This window comes from Bos indicus, chromosome 4 (assembly GCF_029378745.1).
Source record: "Bos indicus isolate NIAB-ARS_2022 breed Sahiwal x Tharparkar chromosome 4, NIAB-ARS_B.indTharparkar_mat_pri_1.0, whole genome shotgun sequence".
NCBI classification, from domain to species: Eukaryota; Metazoa; Chordata; class Mammalia; order Artiodactyla; family Bovidae; genus Bos; species Bos indicus.
The window spans coordinates 104,476,791-104,493,947 of record NC_091763.1 but is presented as its reverse complement, the minus strand read 5'-3'; the positions used below and the strand labels follow the sequence as shown (position 1 = coordinate 104,493,947).

Below are 17,157 nucleotides of genomic sequence, written 5' to 3'. Positions count from 1 at the left end.
TAATGAAAAGCCACCGGAAGGAGAAGCCCACACGCCACAGTGAAAAGTAGCCCTCCGCTCACCACAACTAGAGAAAGTCTGTGCATAGCAACGAAGTAAAATTAATTAATTAATTAATTAATTAAAAGTGAAACTACATTGAAAGAACAAATACTTAAAAACACTGAAAAAAAAATAAAAGCAAAATACATACATATTGACATGGAAAGAATTCTGAGGCATGTTGTGTGGTGAAGAAAGCAAATGTTGAGAATATTTTAATATGTAATATTTATATGTATTTGTCTATTTTATATATGTACGTATTTTTGTTTTTTGAGTAAAAAGAAGTTATGGAAGAATGTATATCACAACATAAACAGGACTTATCTTTTTGGCAGGACACCCAGAAATATGGGGAATGTGAAAAAGAGATTTTTACTGCTTGTTCCTAAATACTTATGTATTACTTAAATGTTTTATAGTTGAGAAAATGTTGTATTACTAGTATAAGAAGAAGTTTAAAATAAATCATCTCAAGATCTCTAAGCTCTAAATTTCAAGGAACACTGACAGTTACAATAATATTTCAGTAGGAATATTAAGATATTCATATTCTAAATGATTTGTATTTCATATTCATATTCTAAAGATTCTAAAGAATTCATATTCTAAATGCTTTGTATTTAAATTCTTTTAAAATATTTTTTAGGTGTGGAATATCAAACAAATGATTAAGTTGACACAGGAGCATATAGAGGCCCTATTGGACAAATTTGGTGGGGAGCATAATCCACCATCAATATATCTGGAGGTAAGCTTTTGAGTGTCATATTTGTAGTAATTTTGAGGAAAAGAAAATGAAGTTGTAAGACGCATTTGTATTGGTAATATGGGTTATTTTAGGGAGTGGGATTAAAAATAGATATGTGAAGAGAGAATTAGCTTTGTCTTTATTGTACTCTTTAAGGTTGTTTCACTTGTTACAATAAATATATAGTATTTGGTAATTTGGAAAATAGCAAAACTAAAGAAGAAGTTGTATATAAACTTCAAAATACTACCCTGGTTTAAAAAAAGAAAAAATTATTGAAAAAAGAGAAAGCATTCTTTTCTGGAGGCCAGCAAACTAGTTGCTGTATTAGAAAATGGGGAGAATTTTGCGAAATATCTTGCTTTCAGAACAAATCCCCTCAAATAGGTTTTTGCTTCCTCATGGGTAAAATTTACAAAATTTTAGTATCTCAAGATTGCTTAGCATTACAGTTTAATAGTGCCTTGAAGCTTTTGTATCCAGTCTTGAACATCATTGTAAGTTTATAGATTAGTTATTGTTCTTAATCCTATTAGGTAGCAGTTTCTATAATAATCACAGGTACGCTTTCTTGGCATTAGTTTCCTTATGTAAGTCACTCAAGTTCCACAGCAAGGAAGCTGTTAGAGAATCTAGGCAGTCAGGCTCCACAGCCCATACTGCTTACACTGCACTATACTGCCGGTCTCCATAAAAGCTAGCTCCAACTATAAGAACCAGTCATACTGGGAGATAACCCTAAATTACAAATGATCAGGTTACCGTTTGCCTTCAAATGCCAGAGATTTTTTAGGCATGGATTGACAGACTCCTAAACCAAAATTCTAATTTAGTAATCTAATTACTTTTAAAGGATAAGTTAAATCTTCGGTATTTCGAGAGAAAGTAAGTTTGTGTATTTCTAAAATAACCTTGAAAGTTTGGAAATGACTGCTAATAAACTATTCTCTCTTTTTATGGCTTATCACAGAGCACACTGCCAGTTAGTATCAGTGCCAGGACTGGAACTCATACCTCTGAATACTATTTAGTGTATTTTCTGATATCACATGCTCTCTGTTTTACTTTTGTGTGTGAGGAGAACAAGCAGAGGAGTCATAAGGAGGCAAATAGTCCTGGTGAAAATGGTAATTGCTTGTTAGTCAGAATTAGACAACTTAACCAGCAGTTTTTCTGCCAACCATTTTTGTGTCAGGAAACTTTCCCCACCCTCAGAGGTAATACATTTGCATCAATAACATGGTTTCACTATAGCAGGGATTCATTCGCCCCTCCACACACATACTCTTCAGGCTTTTAACTATTTGAACTATATCTAACTAGGACAGTATAGGGCTACCCAGGTGGCTCAGTGGTAAAGAATCTGCCTGCAGTGCAGGAGACGCAGGTTCCATCCCTGGGTTGGGAAGATCCCCTGGAGAAGAAAATGGCAACTCACTCCAGTATTCTTGCTTGCAAAATCTCATGGACAGAAGAGTGGCGAGCTACAGTCCATGGCGTCACAAAAAGTCAGACACAACCTAGCAGCTGAACGACAACAACAGAACAGTTTACAGCAGACTATACCTTACAGGTTGTATCATTAGCACATAGATTCTTACTGACAGGTACTAACATTACACAGTTTCTCTACAGAAAGCAGTATAATATAGTGGTTGAGATGAACTATGGAGTTACACACACCCTGTGTTTGAATTGTAGCTCTGCCTTAACTTATGCAGACAGGTTACCTAACCTCCCTATACCCCACCTAATTGGTAAAATGGAAATATATCACACATGGTAATTTAAAGACTAAATTTTGAGTTTATGATTATGAAATAAGTGCTCTGTAAATCTTTGATTCATTTATTCAATAGGCAATTATTGAGTGCCTGCTAACATTTGTACTTGTCTAGGCTCTGGGCATATATATATATATTAAAAAAAAAAAATCTCCTCCCAGTCTCTGCCTTCAGATAGCTTATATTTTAATCAAGGGAGTGGTTTACAGAAACTAAATACATAAATAAGTTAAAACATTGAACTTAACCACCATTTGATTTACTATGAAGAGGAGCCTGGCCGGAATTGAGAGTTTTCTTCCCTGAGGAAAGTTGACCAGGCCAAGGGAAAAGACTTGTGGGTCCTGATATTTGAAGGCCCTTAAGTAGATTAAGTACTAAGTGAGTAATCTACTGATTACCCACTGAGACCCACCATTCTCCTTTCTGTCTCGATGAATTTTGTTATTCTAGGAATGTCGTATAAGTGGAATTCTAACATACTTACCCTGTAACTGACTGATTTCACTTAGCATAATGTCTTCAAGCTTCATCCATGTTGAAGAATGTGTCAAAAGTTTCTTCCTATTTAAGGCTGAAAAATACTTCATTGTATGTCTATATACCTGTATATAAGATAATGTATATTATCCATTTGTCTATTGATGGCTACCATCAGTGGTTGGTTGTTTCCACCTTTTGGTTATTGTGAATAATACTGACTTTACCTTTTTTGCGTGTATATAGCCGGAAGTGGAATTACTGAATCGTAAGATAATTCTACATTAAATTTTTAAAGGAACTGCCATTCTGTTTTCCATAAGCAGCTATATTTTGCAATCCTTTATATCTTTGCTAAGACTTATTTTCTGTATGTGTGTGTGTAAGAGTAGCTATCCTAATGAGTGTGAAGGGGTATCTCATTGTGGAAATGCAGATCTCCAGCTTTGTTCTTTTTCAAGATTGTTTTGACTATTTGGGATCCCTTGGATTTTCTCATGAATTTCAGAATGGTGTTTTTCTATTTCTGCAAACACATTGGGATTTGGGTAGGGGTTGCATTGAATCTGTAGATTGCTTTGTGTAGTATTGATATCTTCAGGGTTCATAACTCTTAAATACAAATGAACAGTTAAGAATAACCAGTATTTGAAGAAAGCTTTTAACAGGAAAGATAATGGCAGAAATGGTCAAAAGGGACTCAGAAACAGTGCAGAGAACAGAAGAAAATTTGAAAATCACTATAACATCAAAGATAAGAGAAGATCCATAATCTCTTCTTGCTTCATGGTTGTATTAAAGAAGCAAAAGTATTAAAGAATAAGAAAGAGCTCTTGGAAATTAAAATAGTAAGAGTTAAAATAGTATAATAGGAAATTTATATATGTGTGTGTATCTGCATGTGCATATAAACAGACAAACACACGCTATAAAGTCAAGGACATCTTCCAGAAAGCAGAATAAAACAAAGAAAATATTAAAGGAAAGATGGGAAAAATTGGAGAATAAATCTAGGAGATCTGCAAAAACCAAACAGGCTGTCCAAACTTGTTTTTAATTTCTCCTCCCATAATGACAAACATGGAGGTACATTATTCAAAGTTGGTTCTACAGCTCAAGGTTGTTATTACACACTGGCATAGATTGCTACCATCCTTTTGGTTTCTGTCTGCAGCAGATCTTAGAATTGTACTCTTAACACAATACCTCAAGTCCAGAAGCAGGGATCACAGATACTCTGGTGTACTGAGTTATTTCACGGAGGAAAACCCTCCTCTCAAATCCCCTACAAGTCTTTACATCTCACCAACCAGAATGGGGTTACATAACTCCTAGACTAGTGACTCAGCTTACATTTTCTGAAATAAGAGGCTAAAAAGTAAAAATTTTCCAGTTTTCACAGTCTGGCTTCAGATTAGTTTGTGCACTGGCAGATAGAAGTTGTGCTCTAGTTACTTCATTACATAGCATTTCCAAAGAAACCATTTTGATGTTTCCATAGAAAGTTAAATCTTTACCTATCCCCACATTTCTTCCTCATAGCAAAACAGAATGAAATCAGTTATATCACCATCAGAAATCCTCATGACTTTCTCTTTTTTGTGTACTAATTTATTTAAAAGCAAGCTTTTAAGTTCTAGATTTTCTCCTACTGGCATATGAATAATAATTAACACTATTGATTCCCTTGATGATAACTGCAGTGAAATGAGCTATCGTACTCTAAAAGAATTTCAGTTTTGTCTTTTCAGTCTTTGGTTCCAGTCTTTTCTTTTTACCATCACACAAAGAAAAGATATTTCCCCTAAAAGTCGTTTCCCAGAATTTCTTATTTTTGCCCCAGTTCTTTTATTTTTACTCATCAAATTATTTGAATGCCTTCTGTATGTAAGATATAATGCTGGATGCTTTTCTAGAAGTAGATTTCTGTTTCTGGACCTGATTTATTGGATTCCAGAAGTGAAGGGTGGAGAAGGCAATGGCAACCCACTCCAGTACTCTTGCCTGGAAAATCCCGTGGATGGAGGAGCCTGATGGGCTGTAGTCCATGGGGTCGCTAAGAGTCGGACGCAAGTGAGAACTTCACTTTCATGCATTGGAGAAGGAAATGGCAACCCACTCCAGTTCTTGCCTGGAGAATCCCAGGGACGGGGGAGCCTGGTGGGCTGCCATCTATGGAGTTGCACAGAGTCGGACACAACTGAAGCGACTTAGCAGCAGCAGCAGAAATGAAGGGAATAAAGTTTCTGGAATAACCCTCCAAGCTACCACCAAGTTTATGTGTATGCTCAGATCCCCTGCAGACAGACAGTAAAGCTCCTAACATTTATTGAGTGCTTGCTATGCCAGGAACTGTTCCCAAGCATATAGGAGATCATTTAAGCCTCAACCTGCCCTATGAGTTATATTTAATACTCATTTCCATTTTATCGAAGAAGAGACTCAGGCAAAAAGGATTTTAATAATAACATGACCAGCATTACACAACGGGTAAATGGGGTAGCCAAAGTTTGAAGCTAGACATTTTGAATTTAGAATCTGTGTTTTTTTAATGAGTCTTCTGTAACTGCTTACATTTTCCCCATGTGTATGTCTTCTTTTTTTTTCTTTTTTATCAGAACCTGTGCTCTTAATTGCTTTATCATTATTACTATGCTTACAGCGTTTCTGATCTTTAGCCTGTGTAGAACTCAAGATAATGCAAAAACATTTATCAAAACAGATACTGTAGTGAAAATAATACTGGAAGCTAGGTGCTTCCTGTGAAATACAGAACAGTTCATTAATTATCAGTTGTGGACAGTTTGAAAGATTTCATTGTATCTTGTGAGATTAAGTTCAATAAGAATAAATATAATGAACTCTAATGATAGAAATTTTTTATTCCATTGTTTTTTCCTATTATGTTTTAATTAAGTAGGGCCTTAATCGTCTTCCCATTTTTAATTGAGAAATAATTCATGAACTGTGATTCACTTTTTTAAAGTATACAGTTGAGTAATTTATAGTATATGCACAAAATTGTACAGTCATCACCATCATATAATTCCAAAACATTTTTATCACCCCCAAAAGAAACCTTTTACCCATTGGCAATCATTCTCTCCAATCCTTATCAACCACTTAACCTAAGTTTCTTAATCTGTGCATTTGCCTTTTTGAACATTTTGTGTGAATGAATTCAACCAAGTCGTAGCATGTAGCATTCATTCCTTTTTTGGCTAATATTCTATCATGTGGATACATCACATTTTGTTTATCCATTAATCAACTGATGGACATTTAGCTTGTTACCATTTTGGGGCTATCATGAGTACAGCTGCTGTGAACATTCATGTACAAGTTTTTGTGGTAGACATGTTTTCAGTTCTTTTGGTTATGTACCTTGGGATGGAATTGCTGTGTCCTTTGGTTACTCTGTTTTAACTTTTTGAGGAACTACCAAACTGCTTTCCAAAGTGGCTGTACCATTTTACATTCCCACAAGCAATGTGTGAGGGTTCTAGTTTCTATACATCATTGCCAACTTGTTAGTTTCCATTTATTATTATTATTGCCATCCTAGTAAGTGTGAATTGGCATCTCCTTATGGTTCTGATTTGTAATTCATTAGTAACTAATGATGTTAAGCATCTTTTTCATGTGCTTATTAACCATTTTTATATTTTCTAAGGGAAAATGTCTATTCAGATCCTTTGCCCATTAAAAAAACTGGGTTGTCTTTTTATTGCTGAGTTGTAAGAGTTCTTTGTATACTCTGGGTGATAAATCCTTGTCAGATTTGATTTGCAAATATTTTCTCCTGTTCTGTGAGATGTCTTTTTTTTTTTTTTCCACTCTTTTGATAGTGTCTTTTGAAGCACAAAAGCTTGAATTTAGATGAAGTCAAGTTCATCTACTTTTTCTTTGGTTACTGTGTTTTGGTGTGTCATCTAAGAAACTATTGCCTAGTCCAGGGTCATGATGAGTTACTTCTGTTAATGTTTTCTTTTAAGAGAAGGCACTGGTGACCCACTCCAGTACTCTTGCCTGGAAAATCCATGGATGGAGGAGCCTGGTAGGCTGCAGTCCATGGGGTCGCGAAGAGTCGGACACGACCGAGCGACTTCACTTTCACTTTTCACTTTCATGCATTGGAGAAGGAAATGGCAACCCACTCCAGTGTTCTTGCCTGGAGAATCCCAGGGATGGGGGAGCCTGGTGGGCTGCCGTCTCTGGGGTCGCACAGAGTCGGACATGACTGATGTGACTTAGCAGCAGTAGTAAGAGTTTTTTAGTTTTAACTTTTTTTTTTTAAATTATCTTTAAATGGAGGATAATTGCTTTAGAATGTTGTGTTGGTTTCTCCCGTACTACAACATGAATCAGCCATAACAATACATGTATCCCCTCCCTCATCCCTCACACCTCTGCCCATCCTGCCCCTCTGGGTCTTGCTCTTCCTAAGTATATGATCCACTTTGAGTTAATCTTTGAACATGATGTTAGGTAATAGTCCAGCTTCATTCTTCTGCATGCAGATATTCAGTTGTACTAGTAACATTGTCAAAAATCAATTAACCATAAATGTAAGGCTTTTTTCCCCCTGGACTCTTAATTTGTTGTGTTATGTATATATCAGTACCACATGTCTTGATTATTGTAGCTATGTAGTAACTTTTGAAATCAGGAAATGTAAATCTTCCAACTCGGTTCTTTTTCATGATTGTTTTAGTTATTCCAAGTCCTTTGTACTTCTTTGTGATTTTAAGATCAGCTTGTCCATTTCTGCAGAAAAGCCAACTGGGATTTTGATAAGGATTGCATTGAATCTGTATATCAATTTGAGGAGTATTTTCATCTAAATAATATTGTGTTCTTTTCTCTACATTCTTTCATTTTTTTAGTTCAAAAACTATACTTCAGTTTAAGAAAGAAGCCATTGAATGAACTAATGGATTAAAAAAATAAATACCGTGAGTTGTGCCCTCAAGTGCCTTACAGTTTGGTAGAGTCATGTTGAGAACCTAGTCAAGTAGTACATTGGGTTAGAGAAAAAGTTCAGGTTTTTCTGTAATGTCTTGTGGAAAAATTTGAATGAACTAATTGACCAACCCAATAGTAGTAACAGTAATAATGATAAGAACTATTACTACTTATTACTACTAATAAAAGTATTGGGTTTTTGCTATGTGGTAGTCTCTGTGATAACTTTCTTTACTATTATTTATCTCAGTGCTCACAAAATTTTTTCATAAATGATTTTTTTAAACCATATAAACAAAAGTGTGGTAATACTGTAAAGAAGGTGAAAAGAAAGTACTGATTTTGGAGTTTATCAAGCAGAGCTTTGAATTGGACTTTGAAAAATGGGTAGGATTTTGATGAGAAAGAATGATATTTTGGAAAAGCTGCCTCTTGAAGAAATACCTGGTTTCTGCAACTTCTTGAAGCACCAAAGGAATTTCATTGATGGTAGTATTGATGCTTGAAGTATATGTTTATGCAAGATGACCTACTCACATTTTCAGGGTAAGAAAACAAAGGAAGAGGGAAAGTTGGAAGATAAAAGAAAAAATGGAGATAGTGATGAACCAAGGCCTCCATAGTGGGGGACCTTAACCACCCAATGCTAGAATTAAATTAAGAACAAAAAAAAGGATGGGGAAAAATGGGGAGAAATGCTCAGTCAAAGAAAGAGGAGGAAGCTTTGATTTGATGGCTTTGATCTTCAGAGTAAATTTGAATGTAGTGGTATTTTTTGAGTGAATTAAAGGTTGGGGAATGAAGTTAGGAGCCAGAGAAGCATAGAAAAGGTTGGAGTAAATGTTGTGAGAAATGTAATATGAATTAAAAATAAGTACAAATTTTCATGCAATAATGTAGAGGACTAATTTCCATGAATTGATAATGGAACTCAATGGCCTTGTCTTATTATTTTCTTCAGTAATATGTGGTAACCTGAGAGAAAGAACTGAATCATTGAATGATGGAATTTACCCAGAGTTGGTATTTAACAAGCAAGTTGATAAAAGAATTAAGAATTAACCAGACAGTCTAAGATGTTACCAGTGGCATTGTTGAAATCGTGAGTCATAAAGCATGGGAAGAAAATAGCAAAGAAATCTGAAAAACTTTAAGAGATTGATATTGACCATTAACCAGAGTAGTGTGGTAGTGAGATTTAAGACATTTAAGAAATTTAAGATAAGTGTGTGTGCACAGGAGTGTGGGAGGTTCCCAACTGAGATCTTGTCATCATTTAGAACACTTTTGTAAAGAATTATTTGTATCTCTGAATCTTGTATGTAGAGTAGAAATAAATGCCTTTGTAGATAAGAGGTTTAGAGAACTTTAAGACAGGAGTGTTATAAGAGTAATCACCATCCACACTGAATGCAGCAAGGATAATGGGGTGAAATGAGCCAAACCAGATACAAAACAAGGCGGGGAAGGAAGTACCTTGGTAGATTGCATCTATGAGAATGGAGAGAGATGGAATAAGTAAATGTTTTGTGTTTAAGAAAGAGTTATTGATAAATGCAGTGAAATAATAGATTGTAATCCACAGTGGAGGGAATAATATATTTTCAAAAATTAAGGCTAATGTTTTGATATAGAATTAACATTCTGAAAATTTGTTGACATTTATTACTTTTCCTAAGCTTAACTCTGCGTAGTAAATGTACCTGCTCAGATGATAATAAGATTATATGATCTATGCAAGGAGGAATTTTTGCCTCCTTAGGCTGTATGTATATAATCTTCAAAGGATAGGAATTGTGTTGGTCTTTATTTTGGTGGTTTGAGCCCCAAATAGTACCAGGTACATGCAGGCTCAATATATATTTATTGAATGATTAAGTATCAATAAGTGGATCATATTGAAAAAAGATGTCCTTAAGTAATTAGCCCATGGAACTGAAAGCTAAGTAGAAACATAGATCAGTAGATTTTGGACTGATTTGGCTATAAGGCCGTGAAATGCTGTGAAACGTTTTGGGGTCAGCATTGCGCAACTATTAGATTGTAAAGGAGAGTGCTTTTTTATGTAGTTTAATTAAGCCCTTCAGTAGCTCATTTTAGTATTTTCCCTTCCCCCCTAAAAAAAATTATATGGTGACATTAGACATCAGGTGTGGTGGCCTATATTGAATTGAAACTTCTCCTTTATTCTCCTCTGAAAGTATTAGTCACTCAGTCATGTGTGACTCTCTGTGACCCCATGGACTGTAGCCCACCAGGTTATTCTATCCATGGAATTCTCCAGACAAGAATACTGGCATGGGTTGCCATTTCCTTCTTCATTATTCTTCTCTACCTGTGATAATTCTTCCTTGCTTGTAGAGTGAAGTTCAGGCTTCAAAGCATAGTGTATACAGTCTCTCCAAGCTGTCCTTTACCCACTTTTCTAGTCTTATGATTTGTGTTCATATTCTTCACTTAAATTACATGAACATCTATTGATCCCTTTCATATGTCCCAGGTATTGTATGACAGTCAGCTGTACTAGTCTGTAGTTTTCCTCTGTCTTAAAATTTCTAACCTCCTTACTCTGTTAAAAATGTCTCCTGTACTAGTACTCTCTTCTCCCCACTTAACTCTATCTATATAAATGCTAACATTTTAAGCATTTCCCCTTCCTTACTCTTACCTTGTATCAAAAACATTCTTTCTCATATACAACACAAATAAAAATGCAGCCATTTGCTTCTCTGCAGCCCAGTAATAAACTCTCTAGGTAATGGGAAACGGCACTTTTAAAATTTTGTAGCCTTTTATAAATGTGTGTAGTGTCGTATCTATTTTGGGTGGTAGGGAGACATGGTGGTGGATTATGGTGTGGAGGGGAGAAGGTGATTACCACTGCAGTAAAGAACCATGGGCATATACATTCGAATCCATTCTATCTCTTAATTTTCAATTATCATTCTATTTTCAAGATTCTTCCTGCTTTTAGAAAATGATATCTTATGTGATCATTTGACCTTTCAGCTTTAGTAAAATGATACTTCTAGAAACATACCCTGATGGGTAATGGTCTCAAAATTTCTTGACTACAGGATGTAAACCACCTTTTCAAATAAAATTCTATTCTCTAAGAAGTGTTTCATGGGAAAGGGGAGGTCATAAGGTATCCATAGTGTGGAAAAGAAGATATTTTTAATTAATAACTGTTTCAAAAAAAAGGTCACAGTTATGCATCCTCTAATCCCTATTGAGGAGACTTTGGTGATTATGGTGAGATTTGGCACTGTGTACCTTTGCCTACCTGCCAAATCGCTTTAGTCGTGTCCGACTCATTGCAAACCTGTGGACTGTAGCCCATCCGGCTCCTTTGTCCATGGGATTCTCCAGGCAAGGATATTGGAGTTGGTTGCCATGCCCTCCTCCAGGGGATCTTCCTGACCCAGGGATCGAACCCACATTTCATGTCTCCTGCATTGGCAGGTAGGTTCTTTACCACTAGCGCCACCTGGACTGTGTACCTTAGGCTTGTCTTTTTGACAGATCTCTCTTAACGCCTCATCTCCTTTTCAACCTCTCTCAGTTGGTTAGAGAGAGACCGAGAGAGATGTGAAACCTTATATACCTATAACTTATCTAGAAAAAAATGCTTCGATGTAGTAGTTTATCTTATGTTAGATGTGTAGTTTGGAAGGTAAATTGTGTTTTGGCCAGAAAATAGCTAACACTAGTTTTTTTTTAATTAATATTCGTGGCTGTTATGGACATCATACATGTATGTGTGTGTGCAGTTTCTAGATGAGTGTCTTATAACAAGATTTATCAATTTAAAGATAAAAGTACTAATTTACAATACTTCCAGTACTTACTTTGTAATTTGTAACACAAAATCCTGTTAGCTAGATTATAAAGAGATTATAATCAAAAACTAAAATTTCATATTTCCTTTTGTTACTGTCAGGAAAAAGTCCAGATTCAATGTAAGTCTACTTTATTTTATAGGCCTATGAAGAATACACCAGCAAGCTAGATGCCCTCCAACAAAGAGAACAACAGTTATTGGAATCCCTGGGGAATGGAACTGATTTTTCTGTTTCTAGCTCTGCATCAACGGACACCGTTACATCTTCTTCCTCTTCTAGCCTTTCAGTGCTGCCTTCATCTCTTTCAGTTTTTCAAAATCCCACAGATGTGTCACGGAGCAACCCCAAGTCACCACAAAAACCTATCGTTAGAGTCTTCCTGCCCAATAAACAGAGGACAGTGGTGAGTCAGCTTTTAATTCATCGTGGCTTTTTCTTTGTATTTTTCAGAAAGACTAGTTGTGGAAAATGAAATGTGATACCATTTAAACCAGAATGGAAAAGACATAGTTATTTGATGCCAAAGTCTGTGTTCCTTAAGTGGAACAAATCGCATTGTCTTTAGTGTCACTTGTATACCTGTCTACCAAGCTTGAACCACACTCACGTCTGAGTGTTAGTTTAGAATCAGTCAGAATTTTGAGACTTAAGCTTGTTTGTTGTCTAACATATGTCAGGTAAGCTTTGTTCTTTGCCATAGAGAAAGCCTTATTCAGATTTATTACCAAATGTTGGATTCTTATTGTGCTTGACATTTTTCCTCTTGTTTATATAAGCTTTGATTGTTGATCATTATATCATCATTGGAACACAGTACTCTATAAATAACCTTTAAAGCAGGGAAATCTGCAGGATAATTATAGATGGTCTGTAATCTCAAGTGCAACAAGTACTGCCATTGGACATAACTGAATGGAAAAACGCACCTCCCCGCATCACTCATTTTTTATAATGTATATGGTTATTTTGATATTAATAAAAAAACATTTCATTACTAAATACAGTTGAAGCCAAAGTAGTCTTTTAATTTTTCCCCTCAGATAGCATTAATAATGCTTCACAGAAAATGTTTGCTGACTTACTATGCTCTAGTGGCCTCCAGTGGGGTCAGTTAGTTACCCGGTGAAACAAAGGCATGTGAATGTCATGATGTGGAGACACAAGACTAGGCCTTCGGCTTATGCCACAAAGGTGGTTGAAACTTATATCCTCACATAATCTGAACCTTTGAAAAGCTTTACCTTCAATAAAAGGGTGAATTAGAAGAAAATCTGTTCACCAGCATACATAAATAACAGTGAAACTTTTCTGTCTTTGCCAGGGCCCCAGATAAAGGTTAAAGTTTCCCTTGTGAATTCTTAACTGTAGATCTGTTCTTACCATAGTGTGGGGTTCATCATTATGTTACCTGCATTATTTAGGAATTCTCAACCCAAGAAATGAAATTTTTAAAAAGGTTCTGGAATAGTAATAGCACTCAGGCACTGGCCAGAAACAAATGTAAATCCCTCCCTTAGCCCATATAGATCTTATGTAATTCATACACATAATACCTCAATGACAAGGTCAAAATCCCAAGTTACAGTATGCAAGAAGAAATAGTCTGTCATCAGTGAGTTAGAAGACTTAATAGCAGCAAAATTAGATTCCTAAGAAGGAACCAAATAGAATTTCTAGGTGGCCTTAAAATTTAAAGTGGATGACACTTATCATCCCTGAAGTATTATTGCTAAAAATAATTGTGTTGAATGTTAAGCTTCTGGTCCTTCCACTTTATAGGAAGGACAAGAAGTAAAGGGAAAAGTTAAGCACCATGAGAAGCAGACACATTCGAAAGATGGACATTCCGTAAGACAGCCTGGACTCTCAATTCATGGAGAATAAAACACTGGAGATTATTCTACACTAAATAGACCAAACAAACCAAATAGACCAAACAATAGACAAAACAACCAAATGCATTGTGTAATCCTGGTTTGGGACTAGGGTGAGAAAGAGCTGTAGAAGTCCTTCTTGAAATGGGATACGTCAAATATTGGTTGAATGTAGTATGTTTTTATGGAATTATTAGTTTCCTTAAGTGTGATAATAGAGATAATATAATGTAGGAGAATATCTTTATTCTTAGGAAATATATGCTTAAATGTTTAGGGGTAAATTGTTATGATGCCTGCAACCTCTCTCACCTCTTTTTTAAAAATAAAACTTACATATAGTAAAGTGTACAAATCTCAAGTGTACAGCTCAGTGACCTTCTGCATGTGTACCTGCCATGCAGATAAAAATTATAGAACATTTCTAATGTTGAGAGTGTACTCTTGTGCTCCCTCAATTGAGTACCCACCTTTAAGAATAGCCACTATACTGAAGTCTGTCTCGATCAGTAAATTTAGAACTTACTTTCAAATGGTATGATGGAAAACAAAATGTTAAAGAGAGAAAACAAATATGGAGAAGTAATTATCAAGCAGGTTACAGCATATTACAGACCAAGTGTTAAAATGCTGTATAGAAATCAAAATATTTATTTTTAAAAACTCAATGGATTAATTTAAAAGTAGATTGAATTTAGCTGAAGGAGGAAAATTGGTGACCTCTGGAAAACAGAGAAAGAGAGTTATAGAAAATATGAGAGGTTAATAGGTATGAAGGATGGATTGAATAGTTTCATCATATGCCTCAAAGCAGAAAATGAGAACAGAATAAAGGAATGGGGCTTCCTGATGGCTTGGTGGTAAAGAATCCACCTGCCAATGTGGGAGACACGAGTTTGATCCTTGTTTCAGGAAGATTGCAAATGCTGTGGAACAACTAACCCTGTGCACCACAACTATTGAACCTGTGCTCCAGAGCCCAGGAACCCCAACTGCTGAAGCCCTAGAGCCCTAGAGCCCATGCTTCACAGCAAGAGAAGCCACCGCAATGAGAAGCCTGCCCACTTCAAGTAAAGAGTAGTCCCAGCTCACCACTAGAGAAAAGCCTGTGTAGCAACAGCCATAAATAAATAAATAGATATTTTTTTAAAACAGAAAAAGAATAGAGCAAAATTCAAAAAAATGATGGCTAACCTTCATTAAAGACACAAATTAAGGATTTGAGACGCATAAGCTTTAAGTTGTTTAAGTAAATTTGAATTCATTCTTATTAGATGTAACAAAATGAAAGAATATTGTTTTAAAAGCACTTAGGAAAAATTACCTATAAAGAAATTCCAGTTAGATTATCAAAAAATTTCTTTGTAGCAGCTGTAGAAGCCAGAAGACAGTAGAATAATATACTCAAGAGTGCTGAGTGATGCTGTAAGTTGCTTAGCTAAAGTGTGAGTTTAACTTATTGGGTACACTGTGAGTCAGGGCACAGTAAAGCCTTTCCAGATGAGTTTACTTTTCTCAAGCTCTACCCAAAGGGACTACCTGGAAATGACTTAGGGAGAAAACTGAACTGAGGAAGCAATGAAACTGAGAGGAAGCAATGAAAAGTAGAAATTAAATGTAAAAATGTAAACATTTTAAAGTAAGAATTAAATGTAAAAAATTGAACACAGAGGAAGGAATGAAAAGTAAGAATTAAATGTAAAGCTAGTTTGTACAAGAAAACACAGAGGAAAATATTTTGTGACTTGGAATTTGGTAACAGTTTCTAAAATATAACACCAAAACACAATCCCTAATGAACATATTGATAAGTTGTACTTTATCAAAATTAAAAACTTCTCCTCTCCTAAAGACTATATTAAGAGAATAAAGAGACAAACCACAGACTAGTAGATAATCTTTGCAAAATATATATATCTGATCAAAGACATGTATTCAGAATATATAAAGAACTCTTAGAACTCAACAGTAAGGAAACAATTAAGTGGACAAAAGATTTGAATAGATACTTCAAAGAAGATATGTGGATGGCAAATAAACACATAAGAAGATGCTCAACATCATGGGCCGTTAGGAAAAAAGCTGATTAAAGGCACAAGATACCACCACACACCTACTAGAATGATTAAAATGAAAGAGTGGCCTTACCAACTATTGGTGAGGATGTGGAATGGAATAACTGAATTTTCGTACACTGGTGATAGGAATGTATAATGGTATAACCACTTTTGAAAGCAATTTGAAGATTAACTTAATGTTTTAAAGTCTTTTAGCTTTAAAGTCTCAAAAGCTTTTTTTTTTTTTTTCCGGCAAAAATAGAAAAATCCACCCTGAAATTCATATGGAATCTCAAGGAATCCTGAATACTCAGACAACTTTAAAAAAGATCAAAATTGGAGATCTCACACTTCCTGATACTAAAACTTATTATAAATTAATAAGTAAATCATTTTGGTACTGATATAGACAGATAGACCAGTGAAATAAATGGAGTACTTTTAAAATTATTTCTTTTTGATTATAGCCTTCCTATTGAGTATGAAGTGGGACTTTGTTGTGATTTTGATATACTTTTCTCTGTTGGCTAATGATATCAAGTGGCTTTTCTATATCTTTCCTGGAGAAAGTATTTTTATAAATAGTTTTGCATGGCATGTGCAAAACTGGGCATTACCGAAATGGTTAAATAAGTTTGGTATATCTGTCAAATGAAATACTTCTTAGTAGAAATAATGTATTACTAGTATACACAACAGCACAGATGACTCTGAAAGTAATTATGTCAAGTGAAAATAGCCAGACAAAAATGACTATATACTTTATAATTCCATTATAAAAGTCTAGAGGAAATTCCCTGGTGGTTCAGTGGTTATGACTTGGGACTTTCACTGTCAGGGCCCCAGGGTTCAGTCCCTGGTCAGGGAACTAAGATCCTACAAGGCGTGTGGTGTGGCCAGAAATAGATACGTAGGTAGATAAAGCAATTACAGAAGATGTGAAGAACATAGTTGTCAATTTTATGTAATAGACATGTAAACCTTGTACTAATAAATGAAAGAACACACATTCTTTTCAAGAATGTATGGGACACTGAACAATTTTTCTACTGCATTTTAGGCAAAAAAGGGAATCTTCACAAACACAAGGTGTGTTTTTTGAGCATAATGTAATTAAAGTAGAAATTAGTAACAATAATGGGAAACCACATTTTTAGAGATTTGAAGACACTTCTGAATGTCATATGTCAGAGAGAAAATATGAAAAAAAATCCTAGTCCTATGTAAATTTTATTCTTCTGTAAAAAAGTTAAAGAGAACATTTCCTAACTCATTTATAGAATTTGTGTATCTTGGTTCTAAAACCAAAGATCACTTGATAAAGAAAAACTAAAGGTTAATCTAAGAACATATTTGCAA

The 17,157-nt window shown here is 35.1% G+C and overlaps 1 protein-coding gene across 15 annotated transcripts in view; it reads left to right on the top strand.

Moving 5' to 3' along the window:
- The window catches only part of BRAF (B-Raf proto-oncogene, serine/threonine kinase), a 178,134-nt gene that overhangs the window by 66,467 nt on the left and 94,510 nt on the right, over positions 1-17,157 (top strand). For all 15 annotated transcript variants that reach the window (XM_070788255.1, XM_070788263.1, XM_070788254.1 and 12 more), the window contains 2 exons: positions 692-793; positions 12,007-12,270. In XM_070788255.1, coding sequence (XP_070644356.1) covers positions 692-793; positions 12,007-12,270 — 366 coding nt within the window. The remainder of the gene's footprint in view (positions 1-691; positions 794-12,006; positions 12,271-17,157) is intronic.